The 27025-nt window shown below is 40.0% G+C and overlaps 2 protein-coding genes across 2 annotated transcripts; one reads left to right on the top strand and one right to left on the bottom strand.

Moving 5' to 3' along the window:
• The first annotated feature begins 327 nt into the window (after positions 1 to 327).
• Positions 328 to 6933, top strand: scd (stearoyl-CoA desaturase (delta-9-desaturase)). The gene is made up of 6 exons (XM_085416642.1): positions 328 to 485; positions 738 to 996; positions 1852 to 1982; positions 2136 to 2341; positions 2692 to 2924; positions 5661 to 6933. Exons 2-6 carry the CDS (start codon positions 759 to 761, stop codon positions 5849 to 5851), a joined length of 999 nt encoding a protein of 332 aa, XP_085272768.1. The 5' UTR covers positions 328 to 485; positions 738 to 758; the 3' UTR covers positions 5852 to 6933.
• Positions 6934 to 14431: 7498 nt separating this feature from the next.
• On the bottom strand, positions 14432 to 26844 carry sec31b (SEC31 homolog B, COPII coat complex component). Its single transcript, XM_085416643.1, has 24 exons — positions 26695 to 26844; positions 25831 to 26063; positions 25074 to 25269; positions 24877 to 24972; positions 24077 to 24217; positions 23570 to 23812; positions 22826 to 22987; positions 22256 to 22408; positions 21932 to 22162; positions 21763 to 21837; positions 21552 to 21644; positions 21360 to 21468; positions 21094 to 21272; positions 20872 to 20998; positions 20617 to 20762; positions 20262 to 20435; positions 20000 to 20152; positions 19719 to 19914; positions 19240 to 19626; positions 18358 to 18416; positions 17871 to 17996; positions 17667 to 17786; positions 17471 to 17542; positions 14432 to 15877 (listed from the first exon to the last, which is right to left on the bottom strand). The coding sequence occupies exons 2-24, from the start codon at positions 26031 to 26033 to the stop codon at positions 15698 to 15700; spliced, it is 3621 nt and encodes a 1206-aa protein (XP_085272769.1). The 5' UTR covers positions 26034 to 26063; positions 26695 to 26844; the 3' UTR covers positions 14432 to 15697.
• Between the last annotated feature and the right edge of the window lie 181 nt (positions 26845 to 27025).

Consider the following 27025-nt stretch of genomic DNA (forward strand, 5'->3'; position numbering starts at 1 on the left):
CAATTAAACTTCTATAGACGGAGAATGGGGATGACGTAACAGATGAAGCATCCTATTTTCCTACGTGGGTGGAGGACAGGGGGGAGGGGGCTCTACTGCCGGGGTTTGGGTACAGTAACTTGTTTTGTTCCACTTGCATCATTAACACAGTGCTTGTGTTTCACTTCACGCCTGATTTCAAAAGGAAAACGGTTACACTGTTCAATGTTTGTGCACGTCTAGACAGCAACAAGATCGGCTAGTCTCCAGAGGTGGCAAATATACATCTGGCAAACGGGAGAATGAATAAAAGGTGAACAGCAGATAAACAAACAGCCAATCAGAGCCCGAGCAAGAGGCGACAGGCGAGCGCTCATTGGTCGGCCACACCACGAGTTCTAGTTCTCATTGCGGAGCTATCACTCTCCCTTTTCTGGGTTACTGTAATTTTGGGTCAAGCAGACTGTCCTCCGTTTATCTCGTTTCTGCCCTTCTGCCTATCTTCGGTGAGTTATTGAGTAAAAATTTTCCCTCCCACAGGTGTTTCATCAGGGGTTTTTTTTTGGCGCGTTGGAGCGTCGCGTTACCGCTTTATAAGTCAGCATCGTCGCTACCGTCTTCCTCTTCATCCTCCGACAGCGCCAGCCAGCAAGCAGCTAACCTGCCGGGGCTAGTCAGCACATATTGACAAAACAGCCTCCATTACACACAAAAAGCGCCGAGGCGACTGACTTCTCTCCTCTGTTTGCCGCTCACAGCATCACAGCACCGCTGCCACAATGACGGAGGCGGAGGCGTTAGAGAACAAGCAGCAGCAGCGCAAGTCCAGCAACGGGGATGTTCTTCCAGAGAGCGCCAGAGAAGACGCGTTTGATCACACGTACAAAGAGAAAGAGGGCCCAAAACCTCCCCGGATCATCGTATGGAAAAATGTCATACTGATGACTCTGTTGCACATAGGAGCCTTGTACGGCGTGTTCGTCGTACCTTCAGCATCTCGTTTGACCTTGCTTTGGTGTAAGTGCGAAAAGAAAATTGCCTGTTACACCCCCTTTTCTCCTTTTTTGCATGTTGGTTTTGTTTACTTATTTAGTGGAAATCATATTTTATCAAATCAACAGCTGTTATGTCAGCAGCACGCCCTGCTTTTCTCGCCGGTGGTGAATGCAAATAGGCGGCTGCATATATCTGTGATCCTCCCAGCATCCTTCATGGAGATGGAGGATTATAGATCAGGAATAAAGTCATCAGAGATTACATGTCACAGCACGTACCTTTAAGATGGGCTGTCAGGAAAATAAACTGGCCTCCTTAATGTCAGTTTTTTTAAAAATAAAGGTCAAGTAGACAAATGAAGAATAGCTGGATAATTAGCATAAACTGCACTTTATTTATACAGTTTCTTCACTGCTGTGTCACAACTCTTTTAGCTTTTAGTCTTTCATGAACTCAACCATGAAATGTTTTTATTATTAGATTTGGCTTCTTTTACACTGTAAAGGACACAGCTTTACACTGTAATCTCCTTGGGAAACAGACAGGCCAGTGCTAACCAGGTGACCTGAGGGAAATTGTGCACAAAATCTAATCAAATCCCAAAGAGCCTTTTGGATCAAATTGATAAAGATTGTGGTAAACAAATACTCTAGTGCTTTAACAATTTATGCTATTTGGGGGGAAAAAACAGAAACGCATCTGTCTCGTGATCTGTCACTTGTTGCTGGATGTTCTTCCCAGCCCTAACAATAACAGTGCAATTGTGCAGAAAATAATGCACAAACACTGCAGTGTGCAGCATCTGTGCAACAAAGTGCTGTTGACATGAGCACAAAAGTAGGTCAAACTAATTTGCCCATGTGTTTCTTTCCACAGCTGTACTTTGTTTTTTGATAAGTGCGTTAGGAGTCACTGCAGGAGCGCATCGCCTGTGGAGTCACAGATCCTACAAGGCTACATTACCTTTAAGGATTTTCCTCAGTGTAGCTAACTCCATGGCATTTCAGGCAAGCAAAAATGACTGTTCTGCTGACACATCTTTTTAGTATACAAACACACACTTATGACCTGGAGCCAAGATAATAGCAGCTTTTGTTTCACTATAAGTACCGTGCTGTGTCAACAGTGTGCATAATCTTGATCTTAATTCCAAACCACAGAATGATATCTTTGAATGGGCTCGAGACCACAGGGTTCACCACAAATACTCGGAAACAGACGCCGACCCTCACAATGCCGTCCGTGGCTTTTTCTTTTCTCATATCGGCTGGCTGTTGGTACGCAAACACCCTGATGTGATCGAGAAAGGACGCAAGCTGGAGCTCACCGACCTGCTAACAGACAAAGTTGTCATGTTTCAGAGGAAGTAAGTGGCATGATTAAGGTTCAGACTTCACACTGCATCTAGTTGCTAAAAAAAACAAAGTGCAATGGGTGCAAATAGCAAGACAGTAGTGTTGCAGTTTCTATAAATATAAGTAAATGTTAGAGTACTGCTGTGGAGATGTTTTCATAATGGCAAGCTGTGTTAGTCATTCTGGTTTAACAAGATGACAATTACTAACGTAAGATTCACGGAGAGCAGGCCTAAATGGAAAATAGGTCAAGTGGAAATAAAGGGAAAAAAAGTGAGCATTTTCTTATCTGGCAAACAGAGTTTTTGTATTTAAATAATTTGTTTTTTGCTGATACCTACTCTCGCTATCTCCTCAACAGGTATTACAAGCTCTCCGTGCTGGTCATGTGCTTTATTATCCCAACAATCGTGCCTTGGTACCTGTGGGGGGAGTCTCTGTGGGTGGCCTACTTCGTCCCAACTCTGCTTAGGTACACCTTGGTGCTGAACGCTACCTGGCTGGTCAACAGCGCTGCCCACATGTGGGGAAACAGGCCCTATGACAAGAACATCAACCCCAGAGAGAACAAGTTTGTCACTTTCAGTGCTATAGGTATGAACAACACCCCAACACATGCTCATGGCAGAAATTACACACCAGAATGTACAGCACAGGACAGCGAATGCTTGTATAGGGATATTTTTAAGTATTTTTTAAGTAAAATTGAAGAAGAAAAGCCAGATTTTTAATGTAAGTTTGTTACTTCGGTATAGCGTCACCTTCAGAGCAAATGTAATTACATTGTACATGATACATGCCCTCGTTTTGCTTTTATTTGACTGCACAGTTGCGTCAAGCGTTCAGTGCAGTAAAAGTCAAATCATCCAATTATGCTTAAACAAATTTGCTAACCAGTGATTATCATCTCTCTCTCCCCTATAGTTTCTGTTTTGCCCTGTCTTCCTATGCTTTCTCTTTTTTCTTTTCTCTGTCCCCTCACCTCGCAAACGGTCGTGGCACGTGGCTCCCTGTTTCTCCCTGGTTCTTCTGGAGGTTTCCTGTTAAAAGCGAGTTTTTCCTTCCCACCGTCGCCGACAGCTTGCTCATAGGGGATCTTCCGATTGTTGGGAATGCCTCCTTAATACTGCAGGGTCGTTACCTTGCAGTATAAAGTGCCGTGAGGCGGCTGTTGCTGTGATTTCGCGCTATATAAACGAACTTGAATTGGACTGAATTGAACTAAAACAAAAGGAATGACTTTTACAGGCCCATGTAAACATTTTATTTACCAGATGTGCTAAATGGTGGATAAAATGTTTAAAAACAAAAAGTACATACTTGATTTGAACCTATTTTATTAACGATTTTTACCTGATTACCACTTTGTCCACCTCCTCCCCTCACTATGCATGCACCTTGTTCAACCAGTAGGAGTCAGCAGTGCAGTGACAAAGAGCACCCGATAGATATATCAAAAGAGCTGGATATTCTAAGATGGCACCCAGCTATTCACCCCATAGCAAGTTAAGTCTAGTTTTAGAAGAGGCACAATTTAGCAGCTGTATCTTTGGTAATGATTATGCAGGGAAGAAAGTCATCTTTTGTTAGGGAACATCACACGATGTCACCAATATACCACCACAGTCTGTCATTGTTCCTGCAGTTGCTTCTGAATTGTTTATTTTAGGGATGCAACTGCTGTGCAATTCTCGGATGATATTAACATTTAAAGCATTTTAGTCGATTCCAATATTTTTTTTGTAGTATTCCTTTTCCTTTAAATAACTGAACAGTTTTAAAAGCTGTCAGCTCGTCACACCAGGTTCAAACAATTAGTCAGTGCAAAACTGAATTAATGCAGCAGTTAGCTGTCCGACACTGACTATCATTTTATATTGGTGAACAAGGCCAATGCCAATCTCTTGATCAGTTTTTCATAAAGAATTTATCAGAATTTAAATGTAGAATTTATGTGCATAAAACCATATAAACTCCTAACAGTCAAAGCCTGGAAGACACAAAATCACTACAAAGCTACGTGGTTGCAAAAAAAGTTTTTCTTCAGGGGGAAAAATGTTTCACAAGGTTGTAGACGTTCTACAACCTTTAGGCAAGGTCCACATGGCCAAGCTTTAGTTGCATTAGCTGGCTGGACACACACTAAAATAGGATAAGATAAAGATAAAGGGTATAAAAAAACGCTGTTATCAACATTTTTGGGTAACCCAGTCTTTCTTCATCAGGCTTTGTGCATACAGCTATAAAAGGAACGTTAGCTAATCAAGGACTACCTACTAAACTCGAGCCAAAAAGGTCATGGAGGAATAAAAATAGAGCACTGCTGGCTGAAACATTTATTTCGCTGTCTCTCAGTGTGTACCGTTGGCAGCAGCACATGAGAGCTTTCCAACTTTCAGCTTGAGATAACATGATGATGAAGATGTGCTTTTAGGTATAGTTTTAGTATAGTATAGGCCTAGTCTAGTTATTTACTAAGATAATATGACAACGGAAATAAATGTAATTGTAAATTTCTTGTTTATACACTGAGCTCTGCTCTAATCAGCTGGTTATGTTTGTAGCCAACAGGGAAATTGAGTTTCAGGTGGACAAACTATGTAAGATCACCACTCATGATTGAAGGGTGTTTCCCCTTGTCCCTTCTTCTTCCTTATCAGCCAAATAGCAAATATTGGCTGATAGATCGGCGGTTGATATATTGGTCGGGTTGTTCAATAGATCAATACGTTTTCAAAGCTCAGAATTGCTGGCTGCAGTATTAGTTAAAAAAGGACCTATGTGCTACTGCGTCTTTACTCTCTAGTTGTGTGGTATTACCATGGTTTGGCTGAAGCAGGTTTGCATCTAGGGAATATCATCAGGAGAAGAATGAAACCGAACTTATAAACATTAGAATTCTGGTTTGACAGCCTTTTTTTTTTCCCTTTTATTTTGGTTTGTAGTACACCTCATAAGCAGGCAAACACCGACAAAGCTCAGAGACGATCTGAAAAGTGGGTGAGGTGGGATTATAAATACTGCAGGGAATGATTAGAGAATGGAAAGGAGGGAAGCGCGGCTCAGGTGACTTTACAGGTGGGAAAAGCAGACAGGTGGGAGCAGCAGTAATGACATCACAGCCAGTGGTATCGAACCACCCAAAACCTGTGACAACACCACAGGCTACCTGTAAACACAGATCCCAGCAGTGAAACAGTTGAAGAATCTTCTTTTTCTTTTAAAGACTGAAAACTGAAAACATGGAACGCGTTGCAAAGACGGCTTTTGACTGAAATCCAGTTTTACATGTTTTTTTAATCGTTCATTCCTGTTTCCTGTGCTTTGCAGGTGAGGGATTTCACAACTATCACCACACGTTCCCATATGACTATGCAACCAGCGAGTTTGGCTGCAAGTTGAACCTTACCACTTGTTTCATCGACTTCATGTGTTTCTTGGGCCTGGCCAAAGACCGCAAGAAGGTGTCCCGTGAGCTAGTCCTGGCCCGGATACAGCGCACCGGAGACCGCAGTGGCTAAGATCGCTAAACTGTGGTCAGCTTCAAGGCAAAACGACCGATATGAAGAAATTCCACAGTCCTTTGACAGCTATACATTTCTCATTCTCTGAGGATTAAAGTCAGCTTTATAAGGGCCTTGACCACATTTTTGCTTGTTTTTGTGGTTTTTGTAGCTGTAACTAAACAAATTATTCAAGATGAAAAGAAAAAAGATGTTTCAGATTTGAATTAGATGCATTTTAAAAGTCACCTCCATTTTCCGCTGTTTTGCCACTTTTGGTGTGCATTCTTCATGCAAGATCAGTTATGTAGCCGATCATTTTTATGTAAGTATGAATTAATTATTCTTCAAAACTGACAAGGAGTGGAGCACTTAAATATGGAGTAACATTTTAACTGTTAAGGTACATTACTGCTTCAAGAGTGTTGCCTTTATTGTAGTTTACAACAAGTTTTCAACTGTTCTCATAAATAGATTTAATTTCTGAGCAGTTTAGATTTGAAATGAAGAGGTGAGAGGTCATGTTTGTTTTGCTTTTTGCAAAAAAAAAAAAAAATAAATAAATAAAATGCTTGCTTTAATGAAATATGAGAGAATACTGAGGGAACCCAGACCTTCTTATTAGCCTGAGCATTCTGACAACCAGTAGGCCAAAGCTTTACACAACCTGCAGGGTGCAACACTGTGGTTGCTTTTAGCAGAAATCTACACTGGATATCTATTGAGAAAAGTTCAAGCACTTTGAAAAAGATTAGCTGTGCGATAATTGGACGGAGTTTTCTCGCGATAATATAGGGAATTTGTTTAACATTAGAATGAAACTGCCGCTTAGCGTAAGCAGTTAATGAGAATTGTAACTTTACCTTAGAAAGATAAAAAATTTCACTGAGTTTTTGGGTGCTGGATGAATATATCATTAGTGCCAAGAGCGTGTCAAATGACAACATTTTTACAACCATCTCTGTGGTCCACTAGAGCACACTAAGTCGCCTCTTTGCATAACATGATTGTTGGAGTTGTTTTTTTTTTTAACATTGTGGCATGAGCGGCTTTTTGCTTAACTGATTTTATCCAACTTGTGTGACTATTTTGTCCTTAAACATCTGCAGCATAGAGCTCCCTGATAGGTGTAGCAGCCAGTCATGTGGCAGTTCTGGCGTTACAAAACAACATGTCACCCATGCATGGCGATATACTGTAGTAGGTGTTGTAGTGAGGTGTTGTGTCGGTGACTGTGAAGGCAGAACTGCGTCTATTTTTGTAACGTGCTGTGGAGCTGCATCGCTTTGGATCATCAGAACCGTTGGCGCCGCGTTGATTTCCGAACAGGGTCTGGTTTCCCTTTGATGTGCTACAAAGGTCGTTATTTCAGAATTTTAGGTGCATCAGTGTTCATGTTAATCTTTGATTCTGATGTGTGGAATGCATAGATTATTTATGTGTTTAATTGTTTTTTCTTTCTTATCGACTTTCAAAAAAAAAAGCAAAAGAAAATATTGTTCGAACCTGATAAAAATATTTCTGCATTCCAATATTTGGCTGACAGCCTTGTAAAAATATATCTTTAAAAAAAATCTGAAAACTGGAGCAATTGTTCATTTGTTCTTAAGAGTCAGGATCAACCTAATGCCTTATGACTTGCATCCATTCCTTCGCTTCCTGTCAGTTGAGTCAAAAATGCTCGAGTACCGCAAAACAAATTTGACTTCTGAGTTCCGTGTTTACACTGAGTGGAACATTGTTTTTCTCCTAAAATCATGTTTAATTTTAGGCAAACGTAGCATGGCAACACTGAGGAAATGTACATGCAAACGGAGGATAGGATTTAAGCGTAAAAGAGTCCGGTACAAAATGAAAAGCTGGCGAGAATGTTACATCGTGAGGTTTAAAGCTGCAGTGCGAAACTTTTGCTTCCCTTTTATGGCCGTGAGAGCAGTTGTGGCGATCTGTGTTGCCCTAGCCGTTGATCACTTCTTCCTTTTTTTGAGATTGTGATCCTGCCCATGAACGCATTGGCTTTCATAGGGTTTTCCACCATTGCTTTGTCATTGTAGCTATGCCATGGGTGGTGAAAGCCGAAAGCAGGCAGACCAGCAGTAAGACTCCCAGTATAAAATGGAGCACCCATCAATTGCAAAAGTATGAAAAAGGAGCTGGGTGGAAGTAGGTTGCTTGTTGTAGAGACGGCAACTGAAAACTGGCTTTAAGATCCATGTATTTGTAAGTTAGATGTATATCAGTGGATCATCTTGTTTGGGCTTCCTGAGCTAATGCTATATTTGATATTTAATCCTTTAATTTGACTAAACAGATTTATCCATTCGGCTTACCCAGCTCCGTGAATGTAAATTAATTACTATCCAAAGGTCTCGCACTTTAGCTTTAACTTGGGCCCTGATAGATGGATGGTGCCAGCTTCTCTCAACTCATCACAGCATCTCGGCATAAAAACTTAAAACAAAGGTGCTGTCGTGAGGACATCATTAGAGCACTTACCAAAACAGATGGCATTATATACTATTACAACAACGCCGGCTGGCCAGAGCACCAAAAGCAGCGTTTTCCTAATGAGGAGAGAGAGGGGTCGAGCTGTTTTCAGTCTGATAATGTCTACTGTATTAAAAATCTGAAATAAATTCACAATATTTTCAATACACTTGTAATTCCATTAACAGTTGTTGCTCATTTATTTCTGTTTTCACTCTCTGTGTCTTTGGGTTTTATGATTCTAAATAAATTTGCGCTGTGCATGCCAAACATTTAGAGTAGTTCCATGAGACATTTTGGTTTACACATACTTAGTTCTCGCTTTCAGAATGGTTTTGTAGTTGGTGTCAGGAACGAAGCTAAATACGCCTGTGATTTCTAAACATTTCCTGGATATTTTGAATTGGTTTTCAAGATTTTAACTCCATAAGGACGTCTTATGGAGTTAAAATGCTTCTCGTTGTTGTTACTGCTGTCTTCTATCTTGAAATCCTTCACTAAAGTAACAGAGAAATAGTAAGTAACACCTTAAGCACTCATTGAAGAGATTTAGTCTCAGCGATATAGATTTAACCTCGAAAGTGAGTAATTGGTGATCTCCTCTCTTTCACGTCATGGTAAAATTTATATTTTGGGATTTGTAAGATTACCAGAAGCCACTGGGCTTTCTGATCTTCATTTAATAGTCAATAAAATAAAATTGATTTATGAGAGGGGGAAATGTATTAGCTACGCCCCAAATGTATAAATCTATCTTATAATTTATGTTCAAATCTTAAATCTGTCCATTAACTCTTGGAAATGAAGGATTACACATTTAAATGCCTTGTCTGTGTCTACAGTTGTGGTCAGAGTTTTACATCCACTGATCACAGATATGAATGTCATTATAATTTGGGGCTTTTAATAATCTCTTTCGAATGATTTCATTTTCCAGGGTGGAATTATTGTACAGCATATATTTTAGTGACTTTATAAATTAAGAATTGGGTGGACAAATTTGAATTTATTTTGGATTTTCTTTAATCCACATAGTGTTAAAAAATATACATACAAATATGTACATACACTCATTTAAATCTTAATAAGTGCTGCTAAAGGTGCTTCAGTGTTGCTTAACTTGACAAGGCCAGGGTTTATTGCTTTCTCATTAGTAGTTTCTCTTAAAAATTATTTGTTTGACAGCACTCATTGGATCGACTAACAATCAGAACAATGAAAGCCCAAGACTGTCAGGATCTAAGAAATAGAACTGAACATTTACACAAGTTGGAAAGGTGTCTTCAAACAACTATATGTAAATACAAGTTATTCACATGTGTCACCACTGCCAAGGTGTATACCAGGGGTGGGTGCCTCAAGGGTCAGTGTCCTGCATGTTTTAGATGTGTCCTTGATCCAACACAGCTGATTTAAATGACTAAATGACCTCCTCAATGTGTCCTGAAGTTCTCCAGAGGCTGGTAATGAACTAATCATGTGATTCATGTGTGCTGACCCAGGGTGAGATCTAAAACCTGCAGTACACTCCAGGCCTTGAGGGCCTGGAGTGTACCCCTGGTCTAAACTCTTGCGCTCAGATGAAAGAAAATTGGGTAGGATGTTCAGGGACAATCTAGGAACCACCAAGGCTCAAGCCTGCTGTGAGATGGAAACTGCTTTAACATCAGTGCGACTGTCCACAGTAAAGCCAGTTTTATATGGCCATGAACTGCAAGGGTGCTGACCAAAAAGGAAGTCTCTCTTTCAAAATTGAGAGGTTCAAACTCAACTGAAATTTTCAGATGCCCACATGAACGAGCAAAATGCCTTATGGAGAAAGGTTCTATGGTCAGACAAGACAAAAATTAAGCTATTTAGCCATAGCGACGAGATATGTTTGGATGAGTAAACGTGAGGCTTTCACACCTAAGACCAGTGTACCAGCTATCAAGCATGGTGGTGGTAGCATCACGCTCTGGGCTGTTTTGCTGTAAAGGTACATCGCACAAAGTGGAGAGAATAATGACAAGCAGGATTAACTTAAAATTTATCAACGTCACCTCAAATTAACAGCTAGATAGTTGAAACTTGAGACCAAACACAAATCAAAACTGATTTTGGCAAGCATGCTAACTTTAATCTTCTGGAATGGCCTTCCCAAAGCTCCGACCTTGTGGTCTACACTTAAAAGCCAGATCTGTTGAAGAAAACCAACGAATTTAAAAGACCACTACCAATTCTGCCAAGACATTTAGTCAAATATGCAGCTAGGATTATATAAGAAACTGGTAGAGGGCTACCAAAAGTGTCTGGTCACGGTGCAGTTTGCAGACATTTAGCCAGATCCTAGTGGGGTGTATGTATACTTTTGACCCTGTGGATTAGAGAAAATCCAAAGGAAATTCAAACTTGTTCACCCAATTATTGTTTTTTAAGTCAATAAAGACATATGCTATACAACCACTACACCTTAGAAAATTAACTGTTCAAATAAACATTTAAAAGCTCAAATACAAGGACATTCATGCCCATTATGAGTGTATTGACCCTTCTGACCACATCTGTACATCAACTTCATTTTGAGTTTAAAATATGTCGAAATGAAGGTTTTTGACATCGCAGTGTTAAATTGTCTCCAGTGATATCATACTCCATAACCCTAACCAAGTGCGAGTGTCTGTGAAGAAGCCAGCTGGAATGGTTTGGGGAATGGCATGTTCCTGGTTGCCTTTGGGCTTCTGTGGCAAAGAACTCATCCAGTGTGCTGCTGGCATAAGTGATCAAGTCAAATATAACCTCTGCCTGATTTCCACAGTCCAGAGAGGAATGTAGGACCAGTGTGGTCACAAGAGACCAGTTTAACATGTCAGACTGTACGAGGTTAAGGAGTATGTGTCTCAAAAGAGTGATTGCAAAATCTAATCATGCAATTTTATGCATTTTTTTTTTGTCTTTGTTCTTTATTTGCTCTGTAAGTGAAGGGTTGGAACCTCTTAAGTGTCATTATGTTGTTTGTGTATTAATGCCACATGACATTATGGAAAAAGTCTAATAAAATGTTGAAGTTTTACAGTCTTTATTTGATTATTTTGTTTTTTCCACCATCTTCCATTCCTGATTTAGAAGCATGAATTGCAAACCAGCCCCTGCTCATTTCGATCCTCAGATGGACCAGCCAAAGGGACACGAGTAAAAGACCTGCATTTCCAATTTTGCCCGTAATTTTTTCTTATCATCACAGCGTGGACAGACAGGAGGCAGACTGGGTGAATAAAAAGCAATCTGTTTATTCTGGCTATTGTACAAAAAGTCTAAAGCAAAGTTCATAAATAAAGTGGTGAAATCCAATGACACACAAGTGCACACAACCAGAAACACACAAGGGAGGTTAGCAGACACAAAGGCAAACACTGATGGGAAGACAACGCTTATATTTTCATACACATGAGGGTAATTAGCAGAAGTGGATGCGGGTGATAGTAATTGAAGACAAATGAGGCAGTAGAAGCCAAACTAAACACAAGTCACTAGAGACGAGTAACTACCAAAATAAGACAGGAATAAATACAAATACAGACAGTAGCTTCAAACTAAAGGGAAGCAAAACAAAACACAAGGAATTAGACGGGACTGACTGAAAACTAACAGACTAGGAACAAAAACTAAAAGCTAAATCAAAAGAATGGTCACAGCGACAAACTAACAAACACTATATATATATATTTATATGTGTGTGTGTGTGTGTGTGTGTGTGTGTGTTTAAAATAACAAATAGCTATTTAATTCAGATGATATAATGAAAATGCAAGTGCATTCACCTCTTACATATAAAAAGAGAGACAATGCATTGTCACAGACACTGGAAATACTGAACATTGTTGTGCCATATACTTAATACTGTCTGATTATATTTTCTATTAATGTGTCTCTGTAACATAACAATAGTTAAGAAAAACAGAGTAAAATAAAAGCATATTTTTCCTCTGAAAAGCACAATGACAGAATTATAATTGTTGGTAGACAGGGTTTGAACTAGTTTGTGTTTGCAGATAGGGATTATGTGTTTTTTCTTCTTAACAGTATGCAAAGAATATATTTTTAAATGGGACTGGGAGAGGACTAAAGTAGTGTAACTTCGAAATCCCAGTTGAGTGGCGTCTGGAGGCATCATAATTTTATTAACTATGAATCCATGTCATCGTCCTGCACGACTGCATCCATTCGAGTCAGCCCATTGCAGCTCTACTAAAATCTGAACCTAAGTTACCAGTGAAGGCTCAGCACGTCATGACTCAGCACGCTTCTGTGGTGTGATGTGGGGTGGTTTAAATTGCACGATATTACTGTCACACTATTCTGACATGACCGAGGTTACTCCAGTACAAATTCCCAAAACATTCACACCACGCACGTCCCGCAGCATCTGACTGAGAGCGACCAATCAGAGGGCGTGATCCTGACTTCTGATCCCTGTGGCCCCATAGAGGAAGGGCGGGTGAAACACCTGTGCCAACTTGCAAACTTACTGACACTGAACACTCGCGGATTGCAGTGAATTTTAATGAGTTGTGTAACGCTCCTCTAAGTGTGCAAATTGGGTCAGATAACAAACAAACAGGGGGAAAAAACCCCAAATCGTTAAGTGCAGACTTTGATGCATTCACGTGCTTTGTTGCAAACAGGAAAACGGATCAACATCTAAAATAGTTTACCTGAGGGCACTGATGCGGGAAGCACCATGATAAACACCCATATTTACCTTCAGTAGAGCAGCTTGACTACGCTACACAGAGCCCTCTGCTGTTCATAGTGAAAATTGCTTAGATAACCAAGATAACAATAGCACACTGTGAAAACAACTGCTTCTAAGATGTAAAAGCAGCAAACTTTTAAATATTTGCTCTCATTGTTCTCTTCCAAAGTGGGATAATATATATTGAAATAGTGAATAACACTTTGAACTGTTTAGTTTTTGTGTAAATGTTGGTATGACAACACATTTTGATGGTTGTTTTCAATTTAACAGTGAGCATCAGAGGAAGAACCAGTTTTCAACTTTAAAAGTCATGTATACACAATACACAACATGACTTAATACATGAAGCAATACAAGAAGCTGTGGAGCACCTTTTTATTTATTTTTTAATAAAAAAAATTTATTTTTTTTATTGCACGGGTAAAGGACTCAGACACTGTATTGGCAGCACTACTCCCTCACACTAAGAAGTCTTTTGGTTTGAATCCCGTCTCTGGTTTCCGTGTGGGGTTTGCATATTCTCTTTCTCTGTGCGCTCAGTCTGGGTACTCTGGCATCCTACTATTGTGCAAAGACATTCATGAGGTGAGGTTAATTGATTTTAAATTGGCTGTAGTTGTGAATGTGAGCGTGAGTAGCTGTCTGTCCCTGTAAGTGTTAGCCCTGCAATGGATTGGTGACCTGTCCGAGGTGAACCCTGCTTTTTGTCCAATGACAGCTGGGATAGGTTTCAGCCGGCCTGTGACTGTGGATACTTTGAATAAGATAGATGGAGTGAGGAGATCACCGATTAAAGAGATCAGAGTTCAACTGTTTTGCTAAACCACAATGTCATTGCCTTATTAGACGTAGGTACCAGTGACATTGTGATCTCTAGTGACAGTATGGAAGAGAGGTTTATATACTTAGCATCAACCCTCCAAAGCAATGAAGTGTGTGCAAGAGAATGCAGACAAGGTGGACTGGGTGGAGATGAGTATTAAAGGTAATTTGCAGCAGAAGGACAGCAGCAAGAGTGAAAGGAAAGCTTTACAAGATAGTAGAATGATGAGCTATGGAGAATGGTTTGGAGAAAGGAGGCAGAGCTGAAGATGTTAAAGATGTTCACTGGGGGTGATGAGGAGAGACAGCTCCGGTTTAAGAGTTTGGAGGCAAAGAGGGATAGTGGATATACTGGATAAAGGATGTTGAAGCGGGAGCTGGCAGACAATAAGGGAAAAAGAAGACCACACAAGTTCTTGGATGTAGTGAAGGAAGTCATGCAGAGGGTTGGTGCAACAGGCAAATGACCTCCCTTACAGGGATCACTAGAAAAAGGACAAAAAAATTGTATTGAATATGAACAAGGAGACAGATAATGTTTAGAAACGTGCAACCTTTTAAGTGAAATTTTATTTGAAAAAAGGATACCGAAATGAATAAAGTAAGCAAGATGGATTGTATAAATATCTGTGCAACCACAATGGGCACACTGAGGCACTTCACTGCCTTCTGCTGCCACAACACACCAAACTATAAAGTTTTATGTTCAGCTACAAAACTCTTAAGATCTTTGTTTTGTCAAATCCTTTAAGTCATATCATTATTATGATCTAATCTAAAACTTGTATGATTTAAAAATGGGAACTTTAGGTTATGAAAGGATAAGATGTGGCCTGGATAAAGAGGAATAGTGTATCTTTAACAGAAGGAGTGGCTAACACAGAGGGGATGTTAGTTCATGTTCAGTTTAACATAAAATTGTGTACTTTTGTTTTACAAGCTGCCCCGTGAGCAATAGGGGAAGTAGTTAACATGCATACTGAAGCAAGACTGAGAAAAAAAACAAAACAAAAAAACTTCAGTCGTTCACACAAGCTATCAGGAAATATTGTACCAGTGCTAATAAAGTGTGGAAGAGGAAATAAAACAGCAAAACTTTACAATCACTCTATGACATTCTTCTGCAGTACTTTGGCCCAAAAACACACATGGCACAATGAACTGGAAACAATCTATTACAGCAAGTGTAGAGAACAGTAAGATCTATGTTACAGTGTTTAAACGTGTTGATGCTTGTTGTTGTTGTTGTAAAATTATACACACCGAGTAAAGCGTGTCAGCCTGTTCCTCCCTCACACAAAGAACACCGACAGGGTGGATAGTAAGTGCAGCCCAGAGTTTATTTTCATGATTTTTAGTCTGACCTTTGGAGATGAGAGTTCCTAGTCAAAGATGTTTATTTCTAATGCTGAACTGGACTTCTATATGCACTGGTGTGCAGTGTAATATGGAATATGAAAATGCACCACTTTGTAAACTACCTCAATTCAGACTTTGCACCACTTGCTTCGTATATTACATCAACTCTTGAATGTACACAGAATCACAAATTTTGGAATACATTCAACTTTTTTTTCCTCTTTCTTGTTTTGTAAAATTATCACAGCAACATCGACAACTCTCTACAAAAACCAACCTCACTGCCCAAATCAGGCAAGTCTTCTGGCAAGGAAACTGTACGAAGTGATGAAGAACACGATCTGTAATATTATCAGCCATTATTCTCATTATTGACGCAAGTCATCAGGCCAAAAAGAAATAAATACATATACAACAATATGGTAACACTGAAGTCTGGTTGGTGGTGAACCTGGAGGTTACACGCCCAGCTTGTTGGCGATAGTCATGACTACTTTGAGGATCGGCATGAAGGCGGAGATCTCGCTGAAGTTGCTGCTGCTGACCACCTGAGTGTGGACCTCCAAACCCCGCTGGTAGTTCTGGCTGGCCACACAGCGACTGATCTCATGGAGTCCGCTCAGGATGTTGTGAGAGAGCTGAGAGGCAGTAGGGAAATTATATTATGTTTAAAGTTTTTACTGTACTATGTGAGAAAATTGTGAAAAATCTAATTTACTGTTGCAGTTTAAGTCACAAAAAACGGCAAATCCCAAGTTCTATATTTTCTTTTTTCTCCCACTTCTTCAGCATGGTAAACACAGTAGTTCTTAAACTGTGAAGTGACCCCCCCTGGTGGGAGCATTAGGTGTCTGCAGGTGGATGACTGAAGAAAAATGCAGAGTGCGATGATGTTGAATAAATATGATTTAAGTGAAGGAACATTAACATTCATCTATGATCCTTTTTCATGTTAATAACTATTAATAGCAATTGTGTTGTAAACAGTTATCCCTGTAGATCCCCCGAATCTGTTTACTGGTGTGCTCATGGAAAATGTTTAGCTTGTACTGCATACTTAATTCTGGTTTTATCCCCATTTACTGGACACTGTAAATGCATAGTTTGTCTTGTTTTACTACTTTATTTCTTTGTATTGCATTCTACCTAGAGCATCTCGAGTGCCCACTGATAGCAACAATTACATCAGTAAACTCAAATTGACGCTTGCTTAGTTACAAATACATATAATGGACTAAGACTGATCATTTTCTCAGCTATCTTCACAAAGACTATGCTTTTTTACTGGCTGAGCCCTTAGTTGCCATTGGATTCAAGTAGAGCATGTCCTGGGTCCTTTTTTTTAAAGTCATAACAAGTAAAAATATCAGGTTTACAACTTCATCCCGATGTCTGACATGCACTCTAGCTTTTAGATCTCTTGTAAAAAAAATTGTACTTTAAAAATTCAAGGTAACGTTAAGCACTTGGCAGGTTAGCGTACACAATTACCTGCTGAGATGGATTAAACAGATCCAGGTACGTTTCATATTGTCAGTGTAGTGAGTACACAATGGTTTAAACATTTTCTTTAGTCTTTAAATAGGTGACCTTAAGTGTGTGGCATGTTCATTTAACTCAAACCTTTTAAAGACCTAATATTTTATTGTATATATCCATAAACATTTATTCTTAAATTGACAAAAGCACTTTTTTATTTCAGGTAATGCAGTGCACCTCCACTGTACAGCACTGACTTAGAATTATAAACAAAGCATTGCTATGACAGTGGTGGCCCTTGACAAGGCTTAGCTCATCATGCAGGTTTTATGTCCTTTTTTCTGAGGTTGAGAGTGTGATATCTATTAATGCAACAAGAGTCAGCTGAATTTTATTTGTGGTGGTCAAAACGGAAATGGTGCAAACATGTCACCCATAGAAACACACCTGCTTTTTGTTTTTGTGGTTTTGGCAGGTTAATGTAAACAGCATTTGATCTTTTTAAGTCATTGCTACATAGTGAGAAGAAACTCAGTGGTTTTACCCTCACAACAAAATTTTAAGCAGACAAAAAGGGAATATCAAGAAAGACAAAGTGATATTGAGATTTATCAACTTTTACCTCAGATTCTGTTTAAGTACACAATGCATTTCTAACTGCACTGTATCATTTAAAAGCAGCTTTTTAAAGTCAAGTTTTTCTGTCAATTTTTTAAAAATAATTTTTGAATCTGATCACTTCTGATCCTTACCGACTGCTCTCTCAGCTTATCATACAGGTGCCCCAAGCGCTTGGCAGCATCATCAAGTTTTCTTTTAGTTTGCTGAAAGAGAAACACTTCTTGTCACTTTGTATCCAATAACAAAATAATTTTGTTTCAATCAACAAAAACATTTGCACCAGAAAAACTGTGAAACCTAGATGCAGCTACAGACTGTGGAACTTACTGGGTCTCCTGCAGCTAGCTGGCAGCGCTGCACCAGGCTGTCAAAGGTGGACTTGAGAACCATGTGCTCAGGAGGGATTTCTTTCTGCTGCACCTTCTCTGATGGCAGCTGCTGGAGGAGCTGAATAACACAAGCACAGAAACATAAGGTGACAAGGTGTTACTGTTGAGAATTCACAAAACAGCCCCCTCGTTTGACACCAACCTGTACGCTGGGCTCTTGAGGGGCTCCAGGGGGTACCTGGGTGTTGTCATGGGGCTGAGCAGCCTCCACTGGGAATCTCATCACAGGTGCTGTGATGGGGGCTGGTGGAGTATAGTTATCAGGAACCTGAATATACAACAAAGTATATTATAATGAGTGAGGAAAAAAACAATGAACCAAGCAGTTTAGTTTTGGTATATCAATAAATGACACATTTGTTACATTTTTGCTAAACTGTTGGTGTAACATAAATTCATCTGCCTTTCTTGCCTGCAAGAAAGAAGAAGTGCTTAATGTGAATGTGCTTGAGTTTTCAATAAGGGTGAACTAAACTAAGAGAGTCTGCTAGTTTAGTTTAGTGAGCTCTCGAGAGAATAACAATGCTCTCCTCAAAGGAACGTGGTGCCGCACAACAATATAGCTGCTTTTACTACATTTGCAAGCATACAGCAGAACAGTATTTTGACAGTAAGAAATGCAGGCTTACCTTCTTCTTCCTGGGTCCACCTCGCACTGTAGGTGGGTCATTCCAGCCTTCTTGAGATCCTGAATCAGAAGAATAATGACAATTATTAAGGAATTACTAACATCCGTTGTTTAGATACACTCAAGCAACCAAGGATTGTCTACAAGAGACAATCTTTTTGGGCCCAGGTGGTAAAAACACTGCAAGTCAAGCCATACAGATTTGGCAGTTTATGCAGAAACAAACAAGCAAATTTTCAGGCAGCATTATTCACTCAAAGGCAAAAAAACAGAAAGAAAAATTCTATGAATATCATACTGAGTCTATTTCAGGTTAATTATGTAGCAGCTGCAAGTGTTTAAAAATGTCCTACTTATGCTTTAATTTCAAATAGCAATGTATATATATGCGCGTCATCTTTAATTGCCTGACACAGAATCATCTACAGTCTTGTCTGAGTCTGGAAAATTCATTTAGAGCTCACATATAAAAAATACACCAGGTAAGTCTTTACATTTCCCTTCAATATAGGGTAACACAAACAATCATCAAGAAACCAGACAAATGGAGAAGATCTGCATGGATTGCAAACCAACGCATATTAACTTTGAGGTTAATTTAGGGATACTATATTGTTTTGCACAGATATTTTTTTTCTGGTTCTTGAATGGATTGTTTGATCCTCCCTTATTCCATATCCAGCCCTAACCCTGTCACCTTGGTTGTCACACTGGGAATTCAGCCAGGGAAAGTATCCTGCAAGTCAAAAAGGAGTGACAGCGGAACAGATGTAAATCACCACGAGCAATACATTCCTGCTGACCTCTGTAATTTCTTTCTTTAAATTCATGACTAAAAAAATGTGGAACGATGTCAGGAAACAATGTAGCTGTGATCTCATACCAGTAGGAGGAGGAGCCACCACTGGAGCTGGGAAGGGCTTTGCAGCAGGAGCTCCAGGTCCACCCTGTGGATATCCAGATCCAGGAGGAACATAGGGAACAGACGGAGGTGCAGTACCCTGGTTGTGAAGGCTTCCTGGGTACACTGGAACCGGGGCTCCAGGCTGGGAGCGAGGTGGTGCAAAGCCTGAGGAGGTAGGTGGCATGAAGCTTATTGGTGGCACCCCGGGGCTGGGCATGGGGGGTAGGCCTCCAGCAGCTGACGATGAAGGTGGCAGTTGAGGCCCTGATAAAGTAGCAGCTGGCATAGAAGGACCTGGAGGTGGAAACGCTGGAGGTCCAGCAGTGGACGGTGACTGAGGCTGGAATGGCTGGTGAGGAAGGAAACCTGGGAAAAGCCACAAATGATTGCCATAATATCAAGAAACAAAAAAGGGCAAAAAATACAAATAAATTCAAATATTCTACAAATGGTCAAACCTGGAGCCACAGCAGGATGTTGGGGGTAGGAGGGTCTCAGGGCAGGGCGGGTCGTACTGGGTGGCAGTACATGAGAAGAAGGCTCCAACCAACCAGGCCCAGGGTTGGTTGGAGCAGCTTGAGGGGTAAAAACCGATGGCAAAGGAGGCTGCTGTTGTGCAGTCATCTGAGCAGCAGGAGAGGGCTGGTAATGACTCTAAAATACAAATGAATACAAATTAAATACAAATTCATTTTGGAAAATATATTTAATATTCATTGTATTGCTAACAAACTGATACCGTAAACTGTGCTTTTGATGCAGGAGTTGGAGCAGCAGGAGTGGGCTTTGCAGTGGACACACTGACTCTGTTGAAGGTGTTTGGAGGTTGCTGTTGGACAGGAGCCTCTCCCTGAGCGTGAAACAGCCTGTTTCTTAGCATCACGATCCCAGCCTGACAAGACAAAATTGGACAAACATGCAGATGCAGTTATTACAAATCAAACAAAGCAAAGAAAAATGAATTGTGCCATTAATAATTAAATCATTTATAGCTATTTTACTTGGTCTGAGTTCTCAGGCAGGTAGCTCAGGGCAGTGGTCAAGCTACCCTCTGCAGCCAGTATGCCAGCATAACAGGTTAGCTTCTCAGCCAGGACTGGGCTTTGGACCGCCACCTCACAGTTACGGAGACGTTCAATGGACTTTCGCAGCATCATGACTTTCTCAACCAAATCCTGAAACACAAATAAATGCCTTTAGACTAATAGATTCTTCGCTGGCAGGTAACTGTAACTATTTTTCACCCCCGAATCATCTCAGTAAGTGCACAGCGACTCATTAAAACTTTGCTCAAATAAGCAGAAGAGTTTGTTCATCATTGCTAGAGGCAGATTAGAACAAATATTAAGATTATACCTCTAGACCAAGAGGAGAAGAGCAGTCTCTATACAAGGCCCAGCATTCCACTAGCTTCTCAATGTTTCCAGAGCAGATGTAACACAGACATGCCTGCAGGCAACGCTTCTCTGTACCCTCACACTCCAACCGGCTTCCCAGTGTATCTACCATGATGAATAAAAGAAAATTACAATTTTTTTGAATAGAGGGACTGAAATTAGAACAGATACCATGAGCACAGGTAGATTTGGTATGAATAAGGTGGATACTAACCGCACAGGCGAGCAAAGTCTTCAGGGTGAGCATAGGTCAGGAGAGCAGCGAGAGCTTCCTTCCAGTTGTCCAGCTCACAGCTTTGGACTATGTCTTTCCAGTTTTGGGTCACCACTGATGATATAAGCTGCAGTTGGAACAAACACGTTAGGTATACATTCAGGAAAAACATTCATTTCATTGTGGTTGTATGAGCTGGACCACTATTAATCATAATCTTACCATTGAGATGCTATTCTTTTGTTTGCTTAGGTATTTCTGTTGAGTTTTCTTCAGCAGTTCTTCTCCTCCGCTTATAGAAAGCAGGATTGCTTCAGCGTAGCGACCATCATTCAGACACAGATCCACAGCTCCCTCAAAGTTACCAACCAACAGCGCCTGACTTATCAAACCATTGGTGTCTTAAAAACAGAAGGAGATAATCAATGCAATCATAAAATCACAAGTAAATATCAGATAACAGTAGATTTTCAGAGGAGAAATTTTACCACATGACACTGGGATCTGAAAGTTAGAGTTTTCCTTTGGGGTCTGGCTGAAAAAATCTGCTGGTGACACAGAACCTGAAGTTCTAGCTTCAGCTGCTTCATCAGACCTCTGAAAATAACAAAGAGTGTTTTAAATGGAACAGGAGACACACAGCTTGAAAATAGATACCGTACATTTGCAGAAGTGCTGACCTCAGTGGAGAGTCGCTGCATCTTTTCTGCCAGATCTTTGGCATCCACTCCATGTCCATTGGGTTGGAAATTCTTCCCCAGACATTTTGAAATCTGAATAAGCACAACAGGAAGTATGTGATATGATTTAGAGAACCAGTGCATTCACAGAAATTTTAAAGTTAATGTTAAATATCAGTGACTAGCTACAGTCAAGTAAGAGCCATGATACCTTTCTTTCCAATTCATCCTTGCTAAACCCCAAAAGTTTAAGGAATTTAATACGGGCTTCATCCTCAAAATTAACCTGTAAATTAAAAGAGTGAATCAGCATACAGGATAATAACACCCAAAACTGACTGACAGATTTAACATTAGGTTTTAGTAGCTGGATGGCGAACCAGAAGGAACTTCCATATGTCCTGCTCAGCATCTGACTTGGAGCTCTGAATCTTAGCCTGGCAGTAACTGTTGAAGGAACCTGACTGCAGCGCTGTCTGCAGCTCCCTAGAGCGCTGTAGGAACTCTGTCTCTGTGGTAACTTGGCTCACAAACACTTGTCTAGGGACGGGTTGGGGGCTCTGGACTGGAGGCAACTTGGGATTCTCAAATGTGATCAGCTTTCCACCAAACTAAGAAACAAAAACAGATCATATATAAAGATAATTGTTCTGTTGTTTTTAATGGAAGAAAATTGCTACAAAAACATTAAATGCTGCACTTACAGCAAAGGAAGCCCCCACTGGCCTGCGCACCCACTTGGGTGGCTTCTTGAGAGGAGGAACTATGGTGTCCTGCACTTGAGGCTGAGGAACTTGCAAAGGAGGCAGCACCTGCCCCGTACCAAAGGGATCCATTGTGTCAAATGAGGATGATATCTGTTAAATAAAACATAAAAAAATGTTGAAACAAATATGCTGAAACAATTAACTGACTGCAGCTATTTTGATAAATAGTTCATAGACCAAGCAGACAAACAAGACATTTAAACATGTCAATATTTCTGTTGTGAAACTGATTAATATTTGTAGCAATTTTTAACAGCTGATGATCAATCAACCATTTTAATGAATAAATATAATTAGCTGTGACCCTGCTTCATGTGATAGCTTTCAACTATGATATAGCCATCGTTCAGACTTAATGTACAACGTGTTTATAAGTCAATATTAAGTGCTTTACATGGGCACCATCTTGTGGACAAACAATGGAGGTCAGACACGGTTTAAACAAATAAAACCGTAAATACAAACACAGTTAAATTCAAAATCTTTTAAAGACAGAGCAAACATTACTCTTTCAGCTGTGCTCTGCTGCTGAGCCTTCAAGCTCCCTCCCATCACAGAGTAAACAGTGATTCTCCCATCAAATGATGCCGTTGAAAGCAGCGCTGGATTCCTGGGGCACCACTCCACATCAAAGCACCACTGGTTAGTTGTTGGAAGCTCATAGATTACCTGAATAGAAGACACAGCTTTCATGATTGGAGTAACAAATATAGGTAACAACAATGAGGGCTTATTCACTCATAATACACAGGATTCTTGCCACAAAGTTACCAGAGCAGCTCCAACTAGCTTGAGGGTGAGGTAGGTTGGGGAGTTGTATATTAGGTACTTAGCTAATTATGTGTCACAGATACAACAGTGGTGCTGTATTGCTGCAGCTCTGCAGTCAGTGAGAAAGGAAAGACAGACTCTAGCTTCATTCCTGCTTCAAGGCTATATCAGGGTAAAGCATGAAATGAAGGTTAACCTTTTCACACACAGCAGTCATTTAGCCTACCAACTAAGGATCAAGTGTAGTTTATCCCATAAGTGGATGGATGACAGCTTAAAAGGCAAAATGATATTACGTCATAATATTTGCCTGGGTTTTTTTTTTTAACTTTGAAAACTATAGTCTTTAACAGCTGGTTTATATGTGTAAAACCTGTAAGAGAAACATTAACCTAATAAGGTGGAATAGCTCAGTAGCTTAGAGGCTTGCCAAACAATTGCAGAATCCCTGATACATGAGCAGTAATTAAGATTGTGTACCTCTCCTGTGTTTGGATTCCAGCAAAGGATCCGATTGTCTTTAGCACTACTAAGCAGGAGCTCAGAGTCAGCCTGGCTCCAGGATATAGACAAAATTCCCCTTGTATGGTTCTCCAGTACTTTAAGAGGTGATGTGGCAAAGCGAAGGTCCCACATCTGGATCACTGGCAGTCGGTCATCTTCAGAGGCCAAGACCAACTGAGTGGCCACATCAGGGTGCCAGAGCATTCCTGAACAGTGCATCTGAAATCACATAAAAGTAAAGAGTTAAAAATATGAGAGTTCATTTCTACAGGATGCAACATTAAAATCTGCATTTTTGATTAACAAATGAGTCAAATTACTGAGCATCCAGAGCAAAACAGGATAAAAGTGGGATTTTGCATTCTACAAATAGTCTTGTCTCAACACATGTTGCTTTAAAATGATAGATAAGCCTTTTTGACTTGTTCACATGATTTCATTACTTTTACAGAAGGAACTCTGGACTTTATTTAAGCCACCAACCCTGTTGCTATGATCACTGATCTTGATGATGGGCTCGTTCTTTCTCAGGTCCCAGACGACTGCTTTCCCGCTGGGGTTAGCAGAGGCCAGGATGTGCTGAACCTGCCGGTTCCATGAGACTACACTGATATCTTCAGCAGGCTGAAAAAGAAAAGAAAAAACAAAAGTTGTTAGTCTAAAATAAAAACAAGTCTACCTGTGAGTCTTACTACAACAGATCCCTCATGATATAGGGACGGTTTGACATATGAGCAAAAAATAAGTACTGGGTGACACTATTCATGTTGATTGCCATAGACTTGGAATGCTTCCAGTGGTAAAAGTGCTATGTGAAAAACATCAGTATTAGCCAGAACTTCACAATCATTACACCCAGGAATGCAAATGCCATGCAAACACTGTTTGTTTCTGTTATGGAAATATCATGTAACCATGGCTTATTCTAACAGCAAGGACTCCCATGAAATATAGACAGCCTGTGCAGACATGTTTTATTCAGCTATCTTGATACTGAGGAGAACAAGGTTATACCCAAATGTTGGTAAGAAGTATAGACACCAAGGCTTAAATTTACTCCTTAGCAAGCAAGTATTATATAACTATACAACCACAAATAAAATATTCTTGTGATTTCATTGTTTCTCACCGATATTAAAACTATAAAGGCAAAAAAAAAGAAAAAGAAAAGTCAAAACCTACTTACTGGGGAATTGTGGTTTGACTCATTATAAACACATTGGTTTAGAAGAGAATAAGATTTCAACACCATGACAAACCACGTGATCCCATCATGTACTCACCTGTGTCTTTGCTCCTGGAGTCATAGGACTGCTGAAGTTGTTTAGATCCCAGATGTATATCTCTGAATCATTTGCTCCTGACGCAAGGAGGTTACTCTAAAAATTAATAAATTAAAACATCAATCTGAAACACAGAGGGACGTCTGTACCGACTGTCTTTGAATGACAAAGGAAATCACTAGCAGGTTTCTATTTACCTGAAAATGGTTGAAATCTAATGCTCGGACAGGTCCTGTATGTTTGTCAGATTGTCCCACTACAGCCTCCCCACTGGAGTTCATTATTGCCTCTGGATCATAGACAGTCAGTGTTCCATTTTCACTACCACCAACCAGCCTTCCTCCAGTACCATCTGCTCCACTTCCAAAATTTACCCACACTATACTATGCAACCTATAAATGACATAGCAAGTTATTAGCACCCAGTCATAGACTGCATACTACAAAGGTTATATGCTTTATTTCTTTAACATGCTGTCTTCTGAACAAATAACTACACTAAATATCTCAAAAAATAAAAAAATGGAAGAATGATTCTAAATCAAGATGTGAGAACAATTAAAAAGATAGCAAATGAGCAACATTAATTTAATTATTAATAAGTAAACGTTTATTTTAAGATTGCACTAGTTTTATCTATGTGGTATCAAATTAACTGGCAGGCCTGAATTTACTTGTTGATACAACCATTTGAAAACATTCAGTTTTATCAGTGTAAGGAATTTACGGGCAAGTCACAACATGAAGTGTCCCTTCTGTGACAGTCACTGTCTGCAGCTTGTGATAAAACTAACCGAATCAATCAGGGAGCCAATAATCATATCAAAGCGGCATAACGTGGTAAACCTTTTCCATGGTTGCTGATATAGGCTGTGTGGAAACAATCAGTGGCTTATACTCTTGCCATGAATGTGTGGTCTTGTATGGTCACCATTTATCTCTTCTTTACGTTACCTGTTTGTAGTTGCCAACGACCCTTTGAGCTGCATGTCCAGTGAGGGGTCAGAAAAATCCATCTCAAATATCTCTATAGCAGCTGTGGTGTTGAAAGAAGCATCAAGCTGTTGTGCTGCTGTTCCCAAGGCCAAGTATATAGGATGGTGCCCGGCAGGACTCCACGCCTGGTGGGCAGTCCTCTGGATCTCTTTCAGCCTCATCTTCCTCTACAAGTGTTCAAATTCCAAATCCTGGACAGCAGAACAGACTCCGCTAAACCAATTACACTATATCCCAGTCCCTAAAATATATAATGTTGGCTTATTAATAACACAAAATTCGCATTTATATCTCGAATATTCTTACTTTCCAGAGTACCTCAGGCTATTACCTGTAACAGCAGTAACTTAATCGTCTATACATAAATCTAGCTTTCGAATACGGTTGTGCAAAGTTATATGTTAATTATCACAATGAAATGAATGTAGTTATCCTCTAAATTAAACTATCGTTAAGCCCCCTTTTAGGCAAGCTAACATAACATGTAGTTAGCTTTTATTAGCATTTAGCAATCATGTGTCAGAAACCGTAGCGTTAGCTTTTGTCGGTTAATAACTTTGTAAGAGCAGACTCTTCTACTGGTAATGATCTCATTATATTTGTTTTAATGCTAAATTAACCTCTCATACACGTTGCTACTCATTTTTAAATCCCGAGCTAACGCCGGGCTATTTAATTCCGGTGCACAAACGGACCAGATCTTTATTGCACGCAAGCTAGCTAACAGCCACCACCCCAGTTAGCATGTTTTAACAAAAAGGACCACTGGGCGCCTTAAAACTCAGCCCAAAAAAGATAAATATGGCCTTGAGAGAAACTTACGTCAATTTATTTGTCAGAACTTGACTGCCCGCATCTACTACAAACTCGAGAGCTACTTTACAGCCAAGCTAGCCAGCTCAACCACAGCCGGAGTCGGACCAAAGTGCTTTGCCGTGTTGTCACTACGGTACGGTAGCTGACAAGGACATTCCTCACAGTAACCTGAAGTTAACCCAGTAATACTGAACCAGAGAAAGTGTATAGACTTACACCTATAGATCATGTTCATTGCTAAGAGTACATTTCATTTGAAAATTATTCTGTTTTATCAAAAGTCGAAAATTAACATTTAACAAAACAGCAAGAAGGCAAGTTAACATTCTTTACAGAC

This window comes from Rhamphochromis longiceps, linkage group LG8, assembly GCF_057381845.1.
Source record: "Rhamphochromis longiceps isolate RC_006_pf linkage group LG8, R_longiceps_female_GT1.1, whole genome shotgun sequence".
NCBI classification, from domain to species: domain Eukaryota; kingdom Metazoa; phylum Chordata; class Actinopteri; order Cichliformes; family Cichlidae; genus Rhamphochromis; species Rhamphochromis longiceps.